General features: G+C 43.5%; 1 protein-coding gene across 7 annotated transcripts in view; it reads left to right on the top strand.

The window, feature by feature from the left end:
* Positions 1 to 12,101, top strand: part of OSBPL6 (oxysterol binding protein like 6) — a 210,804-nt gene that overhangs the window by 154,951 nt on the left and 43,752 nt on the right. For 5 of the 7 annotated variants that reach the window (XM_046019019.1, XM_046019015.1, XM_046019016.1 and 2 more), the window contains exons 9-11: positions 1,384 to 1,516; positions 9,898 to 10,001; positions 10,833 to 10,925. In XM_046019019.1, the coding sequence (XP_045874975.1) occupies positions 1,384 to 1,516; positions 9,898 to 10,001; positions 10,833 to 10,925 (330 nt within the window). The remainder of the gene's footprint in view (positions 1 to 1,383; positions 1,517 to 9,897; positions 10,002 to 10,832; positions 10,926 to 12,101) is intronic. The other 2 variants (XM_046019020.1, XM_046019021.1) reach the window with 1 other exon arrangement.

Here is a 12,101-nt window from a genome sequence, read left to right on the forward strand (position 1 = left end):
CATCCTCCTAGGAACAGGGTAGTGGTTTAACCCTAATACTAAACCTAATACTAACTCTGAAGTGAGAGGGAACCAGAAGATCAGAGGGTGGGAAATAGGACACTTACTGAGGGACCCCACAGAAGATGACTAAGATCGTCCTCCGCTTTCGCTGGGCCTCTGTGTTCTCGCCACAAAATAGAATGAATCCCAGGATTCATCCCAGCTAAACAAGAAATATATTCCAGATGAATATTTTAAAAATCTGAATGTTTCATCCTTTGGTTCTTCTGCTTCTGCCTGCATCTTGAGCATAGACTGTTGATAAAAGATGTATTATTTTCATCCCTTGTGTTATTTATTAAATAACTTGGGTGACAGCTGAGAATGGAGAACTGAAACCAGTTCCTCCCCACCATTTGCCTTGGAATAAGAAAGCCTTTCAACTCTGGTTTTTCGTAGAAGGTCTGTTGCTGTAGTTATGAATGACACACTTCCAAGATGGAACTCGGTGAAAGACTTCCATTACGTTTCGCAAGATGCAATAAAGAGTGAAGAGAGCTTTTTAATCCCTTGCCTTGCATTTTAAGTATCAAATTATGAGACTCCTGAACACTAATTGGTTTGTGGCCCTGCATGGGTAATAAGTAAATCAGGGTTTACTAAATATGTGTATCATTCGCTTCTTGATGATTTAGAACAGACACGATCAATTACAATTGAACGTGAAAGTCAAATACAGAGTTTTAAAGTTGTTTCAGCTTTTTCAGAAGTAAGCTTCTACTTTCAACTAAGTGTTCACTGAACTCACTGCATTATCTCTTTACCTCCTGCAACTTTGTATCACATAAAATCCCTTTACTGGAAAGTCTATCAGCTGTGGGTAATAATAATTTGCTGAGACTGCCTTTTTATAGACTACAGTTTTTAAAATGCATTCAAAGCATTGCAGGGTTGCTTGGTGGTGGGCAATGTATTTAGGACTCACATGTGGCTGACGAGGCCTTGAGCTGATGGTGAGGGAGCAGAGAGCTTTTGGGAAGGAAAGGCCTTCAATCCTGAGTTTAAAGTACAGCATAAGGACCCTATGTCAGATAAAGCCTGCTGAGCCAGTTAAACTCCCCAAGCTGGTAGGCCCTTGGAAGGATGAGCTGTCACATCCTTCCTTAAGCGTTGTCCCCTTCCCTGTGTGCTGGAGAGAGCTGCTTAATGATTGTCACTCCTTATGAATCTGGGCTTCGCTGGGCATGTACAGGTTTAGCCTAGAAGCTTCCTTCGGATTTCGAGTGTGCCCTTTCTTCCTCTCTTTTCTGAGGTCACTTTGAGGATACCTCAAAAAAATTTTACAACTCACCTAAATATACTGTGCCTGCTCACCCGTACACCCCCCTTTGTCCATCGTAGGTGCCGCCAAACAGCTTTCCATGGCAGTCTCCATTGCCGTGCAGCAACAGCCTCCCCGCGACCTGCACGACAGGCCAGAGCAAAGTGGCAGCCTGGTTACAGGACTCGGAAGAAATGGACAGGTGTGCGGAAGGTTAGTCTTGCCCCCGCTGGGCTCCCAGGAGAAGCCGACAAAACTGAAATGAGAGTGGTGAATCGTGGCCGCTGCACCTTGCCCCCTCCAGCCTCCTCGATGGCCTCCACCTTTCCTTGTTCTTATTTTTCCACAGGAGGCCCTGCCCCTTCCTGTGACCCCAGCTTCCTCCTACCTGTGCCTCCTCTCGCAGTCTCACCCCTGCTGCAGCTGCTTCCGCCCTTCCCCTGCCCTGTGCCCCTTCCTCCCTTCAGGCTCACCTCACCACCTGCTCCCTTCTTTTTTTTTTTTTTTTTTTTTTTAAGATTTTATTTATTTCTTTGACAGATAGAGATCACAAGTAGGGAGAGAGGCAGGCAGAGAGAGAGAGAGGAGGAAGCAGGCTCCCCGCCAAGCAGAGAGCCCGATGCGGGGCTCGATCCCAGAACCCTGGGATCATGACCTGAGCGAAAGGCAGAGGCTTTAACCCACTGAGCCACCCAGGCGCCCCTGCTCCCTTCTTTTTTCATGAGCCTCCCACTCCCCAGACTTGGGGGCAATCGCACGGCCAAGCACAGCCGCCAAGAGTGCCCCCACCTGGCTCTCCACTGTTGCTGGGTCCCTTCTCCAGCTGCCTCCTCTGCTGCTTCGTCTTGCCCTTGAGCAAGTGTATGGCACCTGTCCTCCACAGTTCCCTGTTATTGGTGCTCCATTCTGCATCCGTTGTTAAATATTCTGAACTCAGACAGCATGCCCTCTCCCTTCCATCTCTGAGCCTCTTGCTCTCTAGAAACTTTGCTGCTCCCTTGTAATTAGCCTGAGCATTTTGGTCCAGACTGCCACAGACCATATCCATTCTAGGAGACAGTTTTCCTTTGACCTTCAAAACGGAGAAAACAAGGACAGCGTATCAAGTATTTAATATTGCTACATTGATTTAATTTTTAAATTATTTTATGAAGATATGGGCTTAACTGATTTTTATTAAATCTTTTTTTCCTTTATGAAATGATGGTGAAAGTAGATGTTAGAGTACTTTCTTATGTCCTTACTTAGAAATATTGAAATTGCAGGGCGCCTGAGGGGCTCAGTCGGTTAAGCGTCTGTCTTTGGCTCAGGTCATGATACCAGGGTCCTGAGGATCGGCCCCACGCAGGGCTTCCTGCTCAGTGGGGAGCCTGCTTCTCCCTCTCCCTCTGCCCCTGCTTGTATGTTCTCTCTTTTTCTCTTGCTCACTCTCCCAAATAAACAAATAACATTTTTATAAATAAATAAGAATTGAAATAGGGCAATACATATTGATCCCAACCACAAAAAATCTTTTTCTGCTCTGCATGTGCGTGAACTCAATGTCTATGGCATTTTGCTTAGCTCTTGCCACATCCCAAACTCAATCTTTATGTGAAAATATGATATTAAGAGGGATGTTATAAGCATAAAGCTGCCTTTCCATTAAGAGGGTTTTACCTGAATGTATTCACACAACACACAGACATTCGAGTGTATGAGCTTCGGGTTGGGGAAAGGAGCTGGACCTTCACTTTCCTAAAATGATGTGTTTTTGCCTCAGCCACCGTTCTCGGCAGCTCAGCCTCTCCTCTGACTGCCGCCGCCTCCTGCACACTCATGGCACGGAGCCTGGCCACCTGCTTTGCTGAGCAGATTTGGGGCCACACACTGGGGCAAAATTTGATTCTTCTGACCAAAATGAAGAGACATTGGCTCTGATGCCAGGAAAGCCCCTGGCTGGTGGAGGAGCGAGGGAGGCCTTTGTCTTTGTGTGCTTCAGAATACTCTGTGGCCTGTCCCTTGTGCCTTCTGTCCTGTCTCAGGTGCTCCTTCTCCCCATCCTGACTACTCTCCCTGTGTCCTCCGTCCTGCCTTCCTGTTTCCTTCGGCATTTAGTGCAATAATGACCCCCTTCTCCCGGGGACAGCCTCTCTCTTTCATTCACTTCTGCTCTCTGCCCCTAGCCTCCAGGTTCTCTCCCTAATTTGATGTTTGCCCTTCCTGCTCTATGAAGATGGCGCTCTTGGTAGCGAGGTGCCGTCTGATTTCCACTCAGTTCTCAGACCTCATCCTCTGATCCGCCCTGTGGCCCCTTCTCTAATGAGACTTCTCCCTTAAGCCCCATGAAGTTTTCCCTTTTCCTTCAGCTGCTCTTTCCTGTTTCACTGGATTCTCCTCTGGTCGCCTTGGCTGTGGAGATGATCAAGGTTGAATCTTCTGCCTTCAGCTTCCATAACAGTGACTGCAGTCGATTGGGTGCTCGTTATGGACCAGACATTGAACTGACCACTTTACATCCCTGTTGTTGTTTTTTTTAAAGATTTTATTTATTTATTTGTCAGAGAGAGAGAGAGAGCGAGCACAGGCAGACAGAGTGGCAGGCAGAGGGAGAAGCAGGCTCCCTGCCGAGCAAGGAGCCCGATGGGGGACCCGATCCCAGGACGCCGGGATCATGACCTGAGCCGAAGGCAGATGCTTAACCAACTGAGTCACCCAGGCGTCTCTACATCCCAGTTTTTATGTAGATCCTCACAGTAGTATACAGGCACGATTATGAACCCTATTTTTAAAGACGGGCAACCCGATACTTGGGTGAAATAACTAGCTCATGTTACATAGCAAATACTTGGCAGGCTGCCGGGCTAACCCAGGCCAGCTAGATTCTAGGGACTGTGTTCTGCACTTTGGAGATGACAGGTGTGGTCATAGTTTCAACTGAGAAAATGTCTGTTTTGCTGATACAATGGCGATGGTGATGACAGGGAGGACGGGGGCAGCGGGGGCTCACAACCTGGCCCCATGCAACAGGAGCTCTTGCGGGTGTTTTATATGCAGCAACCCATTCAGTCATCTCAAGGCCGGTTTACGGGTGAGAGAACGTAGGTACAGGGAAATCCGCTCACTCTGACCAAGTTCACACAGCTAGCAACAGTGGCGCTGGGGTCCAGGCATGGCCAGTCTGACTCCAGAGCATAGGCACCGCATTCCTCTCAAAAAGGCCGACAGCTCTCTACATCTCAGCTCTGCATCCAGCCTGGGTTACATTCCTACTGCCTCTCCTTGCTGGTGGCCCTGTCTGTCTGTACTCTCTGGCGTGCCCCCTCCTCGGCCTGTCTAAAGTCAGCCTCTGTCTCCTCCCTGCAATGGCCCCAGCCGCTGGGCTTCCCTGTTTTTGTCATTGCTGCTGTCCTAACCACCCCTGAGACCTCGGAGGATCTTTGATCCTCCCACTGTGTTGTTCATCCAGCCACGACAGAGTTCTGTTATTTCTCCAGAAACACCTGCCCCTTCCCCAGGCCCTCATCTGCCCTTTCTCTCAAGTCTCTGCCTCCTGACTCAGACCCAGCCTCTGGTGGGTCGGCAGTCTCCCGGCTGGCATTCCCCCACTCAGTTTCTTGCTCTGCTGCTCTGTCTCTCACAGGCTCATGGGAAATTCTGCTCTTGACCATGTTTGCAGCTCTGGGCCAGCAATTCACTCAGCCATGAGATGTAGGTATATTATGCCTCCCCACTTTGCTGATGAGGAAAGCAAAATGCGTACAGGTTAAGTAATGTGCCCAGGAATTACACAGCTGCCCTGGGCGAGATGTTTGGCTAACCCTAAAGGCAGCCTTTTGTCTACTACGGACTGCTCCCTCAAGACTGGTATTTCCTTAAATAGCTTTTATGCAAAATTCCTTCACGTGGTTCTCCGTGGGCTCTGCGGCTTGAGCCCAAACTACTTAGCCCGGCACTTAACATCACCTCCCGGCTTTCAGGCCCCGCCTGCCCTTTCAACCTTGCTTTGCACTGGCCCCACGGAACTTATTTGCTATTTCCTGAACATCCTTGCATATTCCCTTGTCCGAGCTTTGGCGCCTCTCTGACCTTCTCCACTTTTGACTTTTGCTGAATCCTTTCCATCAATCCTCCAGACCCAGAAAAGATTACCCTGTCTCCTTTACGTGTGCTCTGATGACTTCAAACCATGCTAACTCTATTTTCCAAACTCCCGTGACACTTTTCCTTGGTCTCTCCTGACCGTTTCATAGAGAGTTCCCACGATTGAAGTTTGTATTTTAGAAGCTCATCACGTAGCATCTTCTGAAGCTCATAGCATATCTGACTTACAGTTTTAATACTCAAAGTGGTAAACCATTCATAGATCTGAATTTCTGTCAATCCAGATCTCCTCAAGTATGTAAGGGAATTGCTTGGCTCCCATGGAGACAAAGTGTTAAATTAGTGTTCTGTATGCCACTATTGAAGATGGATACATAATTGTTTAACATATAGAATGTTTGCATATCTTTACCAGTATGTAAATTCCTTGAGTCCTACTTGGTTGTGATAATCCCTGTACTTAGAACTATGCTGGGTACACAACGGCTTCCATCAACCGTACCTAAATGAAATAATAAATGGTTAACTTTGGATATACCTTAATTTATTTAACCATTCCACAGTTGGATAACCCGTTTCTTTTTGGAACAAGATAGGGCATGATGGGAAAATAAGTAAATTGCTAGACAATAAGTAAATTGTTCACTGTTCTAAACTATCTCAGCCGTTTTTTTCTTGGCATAGTTTTTCTTTTTTCCACCATTTCTAAAACTAAATTTCATCTTAATTTGAAGAAATTCTAGAGGTTTCTTTTTTTTTTTTCAAAGATATTTTTGTTGCCTTTGGCAAATCTTTATAATCCTTATGCATATCTAGACACTTAGGCAGAAAAGTCCTGCCAAGGATTTCGTCTCTTCCGCATTTCAAGCAATAGGAATGGTGGGAACAGGTGTGGCTTCCTCCAAGGGAAGGCCCTAGCAGCGTGATCACACATGGTACGACCCGAACGCACAGAACCTCCTCCTCTGCTATCACAGTTACCACTCCAAGCCAGGAAGAAGAGAGCTATATGCTCCTGTCACCCGGAAACGCGAAGTCAGCCCTTATCTCCTGACTCTTAACTTCAGGTCTTTTGCCCTTGAATGGGTTCATTTACAACGTTCTCTTTCCATTCTGTTAGGAAAAAGGTGGATATTATTGTGATACATTGTGACGAAGCCCCGTTTGCAGATTTCTGTGCTACTTGTGTACACCATTTGGGTATGTTAGTCACACTTATTAGGAAGCGTGAAGGTAATAGTCACTAGATAGAAGGCTGTACGCGTGGGTAATGTGAAATAATGTCCCTATTAGCATGGTGCTTATGTTACGGTTTTGTTCTTTAAAATGCAAATTACGGGGTGTGCACAAGGCTTAGTGGGCTAAGCTGCTGGCTCTTGATTTCAGCTCAGGTCATGATCTCAGAGACCAGGTATGGAGCCTGCTTAAGACTCTCTCTCTCCCTTTCCCTCCGCCAATCATGCACACGCCTGTTGTCTCTCTCTAAAATAATAATAATAGGGCGCCTGGGTGCCTCTGTTGGTTAAGCGACTGCCTTTGGTTCAGGTCATGATCCTGCAGTCCCGGGATTGAGTCCCGCATCAGGCTCCCTGCTTGGCAGGGAGTCTGCTTCTCCTTCTGACCCTCCCTCTTCTCATGGTCTCTCTCTCATTCTCTCTCTCAAATAAATAAGTAAATAGAATCTTTTTAAAAAAATATTTAAAAGAATAATAATGATAATAATAATAAATGCAATTTAAAGGTAGACCCTTTCTAGCCTATCTCCTTTCTTCTCTTCCCTCTAACTCTCCTTCCTGGCTCTTTCTTTCGTTCTTTTTAAAGATTTTATTTATTTAGTTGACAAAGAGAGGCACAGTGAAAGAGAGCACAAGCAGGGGGAATGGGAGAGGGAGAAGCAGGCTCCCTGCCTAGCAGGGAGCCTGATGTGGGGCTCGATCCCAGGACCCTGGGATCTTGACCTGAGCGGAAGGCAGATGCTTAATGACTGAGCCACCCAAGCGCCCCTTTCTTTCTTTCTTTGCCTGACTTTCTTCCCTCCTAACTTTCCTTTCATCCTCTGTATTTTCTACCTTCCTGAGCCACTTGACTTTGTAGGGGAGAGGATGGGAGCACAGAGGGCACAAGGGCATGGTCTCCGCTGAAGGTGGAGGGAGTGGTGGCAGGTGCTGTGTTCATTAGTACACTCCTCCCACCCCACTGGGTTCCCTCTCTGAAGGAATGGCTACTGGTGGTCAACAGTTCTTGGAAGAACAGAAGTAGTGCTTGAACACCCCACCCAGACTCCATCCCGAGGCAGATGCTGTAAGAGAGGAAGGGGGACCTGGGGATGGCCTGGCCTGAAAATTGCGTCTACCCTGTTCTCCACAGAGCGTGCAGTGATTGGGATTCCTGGAAAGATCCTTGTAGCAGTTACTCCTCCATTTTTATATCCAATGAAAAAGTCAAAAATCCCCCAAATGCAATTATCTATGTCATTTGGCCCAGCTTATCTTTAGTCATATTTCAAGATTGATTGATTCATTGATTTTAAGAGAGAGAGCATGAGCAGGAGGAGGGAGAGAAAGAGAGGTAGAGAAAGAATCCAAAAGCAGACTCCCCGCTGAGCATGGAGCCTGACCCAGGGCTCGATCCCAGGTCCCTGAGGTCATGACCTGAGCCGAAACCGAGAGTCAGCCCCGCTTAACCAACTGAGCCACCCATGAGCCCCTAGCCATTTTTAACAGCAATATTTTGCTGCCTATACTGTATCTGTAAAAACTCAGATCCTTTAGAGTTAATGAGAAGCAAATGATATAAATGAAATTTTCACCAACTGACCACATATTATAACCACCTTTTTTATATATAATAGATTTATAGACGTGCCCTATTATGGTCCCTTTATGAACAATACACATGCAAAAGTAATCACATAACTACTGGCATGTTCTAAATATTTGATAATTGTGTGAGTAATACTATTAACTCAATGTTCTTGACTGTATTTAATTTTCATATACTAAGAGTTCATTTTTAAGAGTGGTATTTTATTATAAAAATCTTTAAAAGTTTTCTTTTGTTCAAATAAAGCTAAAAATTAAAAATAAAATTAAAAGCCATTTCTTCATGAAACATTGATTTAAACAGAATGTGTTTCATTCCCGGGTGACTCTGATGATGCTGGGCCAGGGAATCTGAGAATCTTTGGTTGTGTTTAGTATTAACAGCCCTCATAGATTTTTTTTTTTTTAAAGATTTTATTTATTTATTTGGCAGAGAGATCACAAGTAGGCAGAGAGAGAGGAGGAAACAGGCTCCCCGCGGAGCAGAGAGCCCGATGCGGGGCTCAATCCCAGGACCCTGAGATCATGACCTGAGCCAAAGGCAGCGGCTTAATCCACTGAGACACCCAGGCGTCCCCCTCATAGATTTTTTTTTAAGATTTTTTTTATTTGAGAGAGAGAGAACATGAAAGGAAGGGGGAAGAGAGAGAGGGAGAGAGAGAACACACATAAGCAGGGGGCCACAGGCAGAGGGAGAGGGAGAAGCAGACTCCCCACTGAGCAGGGAGCTGGATTTGGGGCTCCATCCCAGGACCCTGGAATCATGACCTGAACTGAAGGCAGACGTTTAACTGACTGAGCCACCCAGGCGCCCCATCCCTCAAAGACTTTTTAAAAATCATTCATTGCAACATAGTGATAGAAATCATAGATGAAGTTGTCTGCTTGACTTTGCATTCCATCTTATTTTTCTGAACTTGACTTGGACTCCATCCAAATTCTAGGCATCAACCTTGTAAACTATTGTAGGAGTAGGTAAACTGGTTCCTGAGAATAAAACCATAAAACTACTAAAGTTCCCTTGGGTGTGGTTTCTATGTGACAAGGGCCCCCTGAATAGGAAAGTGAGAACACACAAGGTCACTGAGATTGTAATAGCTAGCTCTCAATTTGTAGGTAGGCTTTCAACTCATTTAATAATCAATGGTTTGGGGAGGGAAAAAAACCCTAAAAACAGAAATTCAGCTACAATTTTCAGATCACCCTTATAATGTGTTATGGATCCATTTCTCCTGGAATAACTTAAACTGAAGCAGTTTCCCCTGTTTTGGAGATTTTGTAGTTAATTTTAATTTTGGCTATTGTTTGAAAAAGATGGGCTTTCTGTGTAGATATGAAATATAGTTTTTCCATAAAATAGATGTTTATTTTGTATTAAAAATACCACTGTTTTTGTTTTACACCATTTGTATACATGTGGTGATATTCACGCTGGACTGTAACATTCAGGAATTAAAATGTGACCCTGTAATTCTAAAAAAAATCACCATCATCATCATCATCATCATCAATGCTTTTAAGTTTCTGAACCAGAGAAGGATCTGTTTTGTTTCATTTGCCAGTACCATCATTATATAAGCTTAGATCTGCCTAATCATACTTGCCATAATTTGGATTGACTGTCTTTTGTTACCATCACTGCCCATCCCTGCCCGATTCTAACATATTCTTATTTCTGATTTTTCTTAGACCTTGCACACTGCCAGTCAAACCTCGTGGAACTTAGCAAACTCCTGCAAAATTTGGAAATACTTCAGAGAACTCAGTCAGCACCTAACTTTACTGACATGCAGGTAAACATCACCGAGAGGACTTTAAGACATTAATGCAGGATTTTTACTGGATTGCTTTATGAGTATATTCAGGTCACATTTAAAGGGAAAAAACTATATAACACAGATTTTTTTATATTCTGGAGTTAGTCTTAATATTTTTGAATTCTTGATATTGTTGTGTTAAGGTGTCTGTTTCGAAATATCTCACACTTAAGTACAAACTAATAGAAATAAATATCTGAACTATTCTTCCATGTATGTATTGCATTAGAAGTGATAGGTCTGAAGATATAACATATATATAGAGAGAGAGACTTTGAAGATATAACTTAGATACTCTCAGAATTGCTGCCATCTTTTTTTTTTTTTTTTTAAGATTTGTTTGAGAGAGAGAGAGCACACATGTGTGAGTTGGGGGAAGGGACAGAGGTAGAAGGAGAGAGGAGAGAGAGAATCCCAAACAGACTCCCCGCTGAGCATGGAGCCTGTCTCCGGGGCTGGATCTCACAACCCTGCCATCAATAACCTGAGCTGAAATCGAGAGTCAGCCACTCAACCCACTGAGCCACCTAGGAGCCCCGCTGCCATCTTTTTATGTAGGGGGGAAAAATGCTGAAAATCTCTTATCCTGTTTTCCTTTTGTATAGCAGACAAATGTATTTTATGATTAAGTTCTTATTTCTGCTTTTAATGCCCACTGTACATCAGATAGGACTTTTTCTCCTGGCTGGTTTGCTTTAGGGGGCTAACAACCATTCTTTACTAACTTGCTGGGCTCTTTGTCTGTATCTGTATCATGTGTGTGAGCCGACTAATACTTTGTTGCTTTTAACTATTTGTGTAATGTAGGCTAACTGTGTAGATATTTCAAAGAAAGACAAGCGTGTCACAAGACGATGGAGAACAAAAAGTGTCAGCAAAGATACAAAAATACAACTACAGGTACAGACTTTACGTTTCCTTCATTCATATTTTTATATGCCTTTAAGATATTAGTCTTTATCAGTTTGTGGAGGTTAAGAAGTCTAAAGCGGCTGACCTGCTTTAAAGCCAGTGTTTTACAGACTGAGTTGTAAAATGTTAAAATTATTTAAAAGAGTACATAGTGGGATTTTCATTCTCACCACCTTCAAACTGTTAAAATATGATTTAACAAAAAATTAGCTTAAAAATCAGGCTAAAAATCCAGTGTGTTTTAATGAACACTTATTTATACGTACTAGAACCCAAAAGAGCCTTTTATGTATTAGCTTTGTCCAAAATTTTATGTATCAATAAAAAGGCATGAGGGCTGCAAAAGATTCAGAGTCAACAAACTCAGGTTCTAGGTTAATCAACTGTGATTTCCTGGCAGTATAATCTTGCGCATTTCTGTTAAATTTTCTAGGCTTCCATTTGCTCCTGGGTGAAGTGATAGAGTTTATTTAATGATCTCTGAATTCCCTTTCAACTCTAAAATTATATGATTCTTCAAGAAATAGATATAATTTGGCCATCAACGATCACTTTTAAAAATCCGAATTATGCGGGCTATGGACATTGGGGAGGGGAGGCGAACCATAAGAGACTATGGACTCTGAAAAACAACCTGAGGGTTTTGAAGGGTCAGGGGTGGGAGGTTGGGGGAACAGGTGGTGGGTAATGGGGAGGGCACGTTTTGCATGGAGCACTGGGTGTTGTGCAAAAAGAATGAATACTGTTACGCTGAAAAAATAAATAAAATGGAAAAAAAAAATAAAAAAAAATAAAAATCCGAATTATGAAAGTCTTAATGACTCATGATAAATTTACTTGAAATTAATTTTAAATAAGTTATTTTTTGAAATGAGCAGTTTGAAATTTTTAGAGTAGTTTGAAATTTTACATTAGTGCATTGCAATGATATGAACTATGGTAAGTGCCTGAAACCTCTTATGTCATAAATCATATTACTTTCAGATCTTTAAATAAGAATGTTTACTATTCTGATCCTAGCTATCTGTTACTAAAAAAAAAAAAAATTCTTGCCCTGCACAAGCAAAATCAGACTCAGGATTTTGCTTTTCTTTTTATTACACTATAAATCAATTTACATTCTAATACAAAGGAAAAGGAACTCTTTTCCAGAATTCTGCAGTA

This window comes from Meles meles, chromosome 9, assembly GCF_922984935.1.
Source record: "Meles meles chromosome 9, mMelMel3.1 paternal haplotype, whole genome shotgun sequence".
Classification (NCBI taxonomy): domain Eukaryota; kingdom Metazoa; phylum Chordata; class Mammalia; order Carnivora; family Mustelidae; genus Meles; species Meles meles.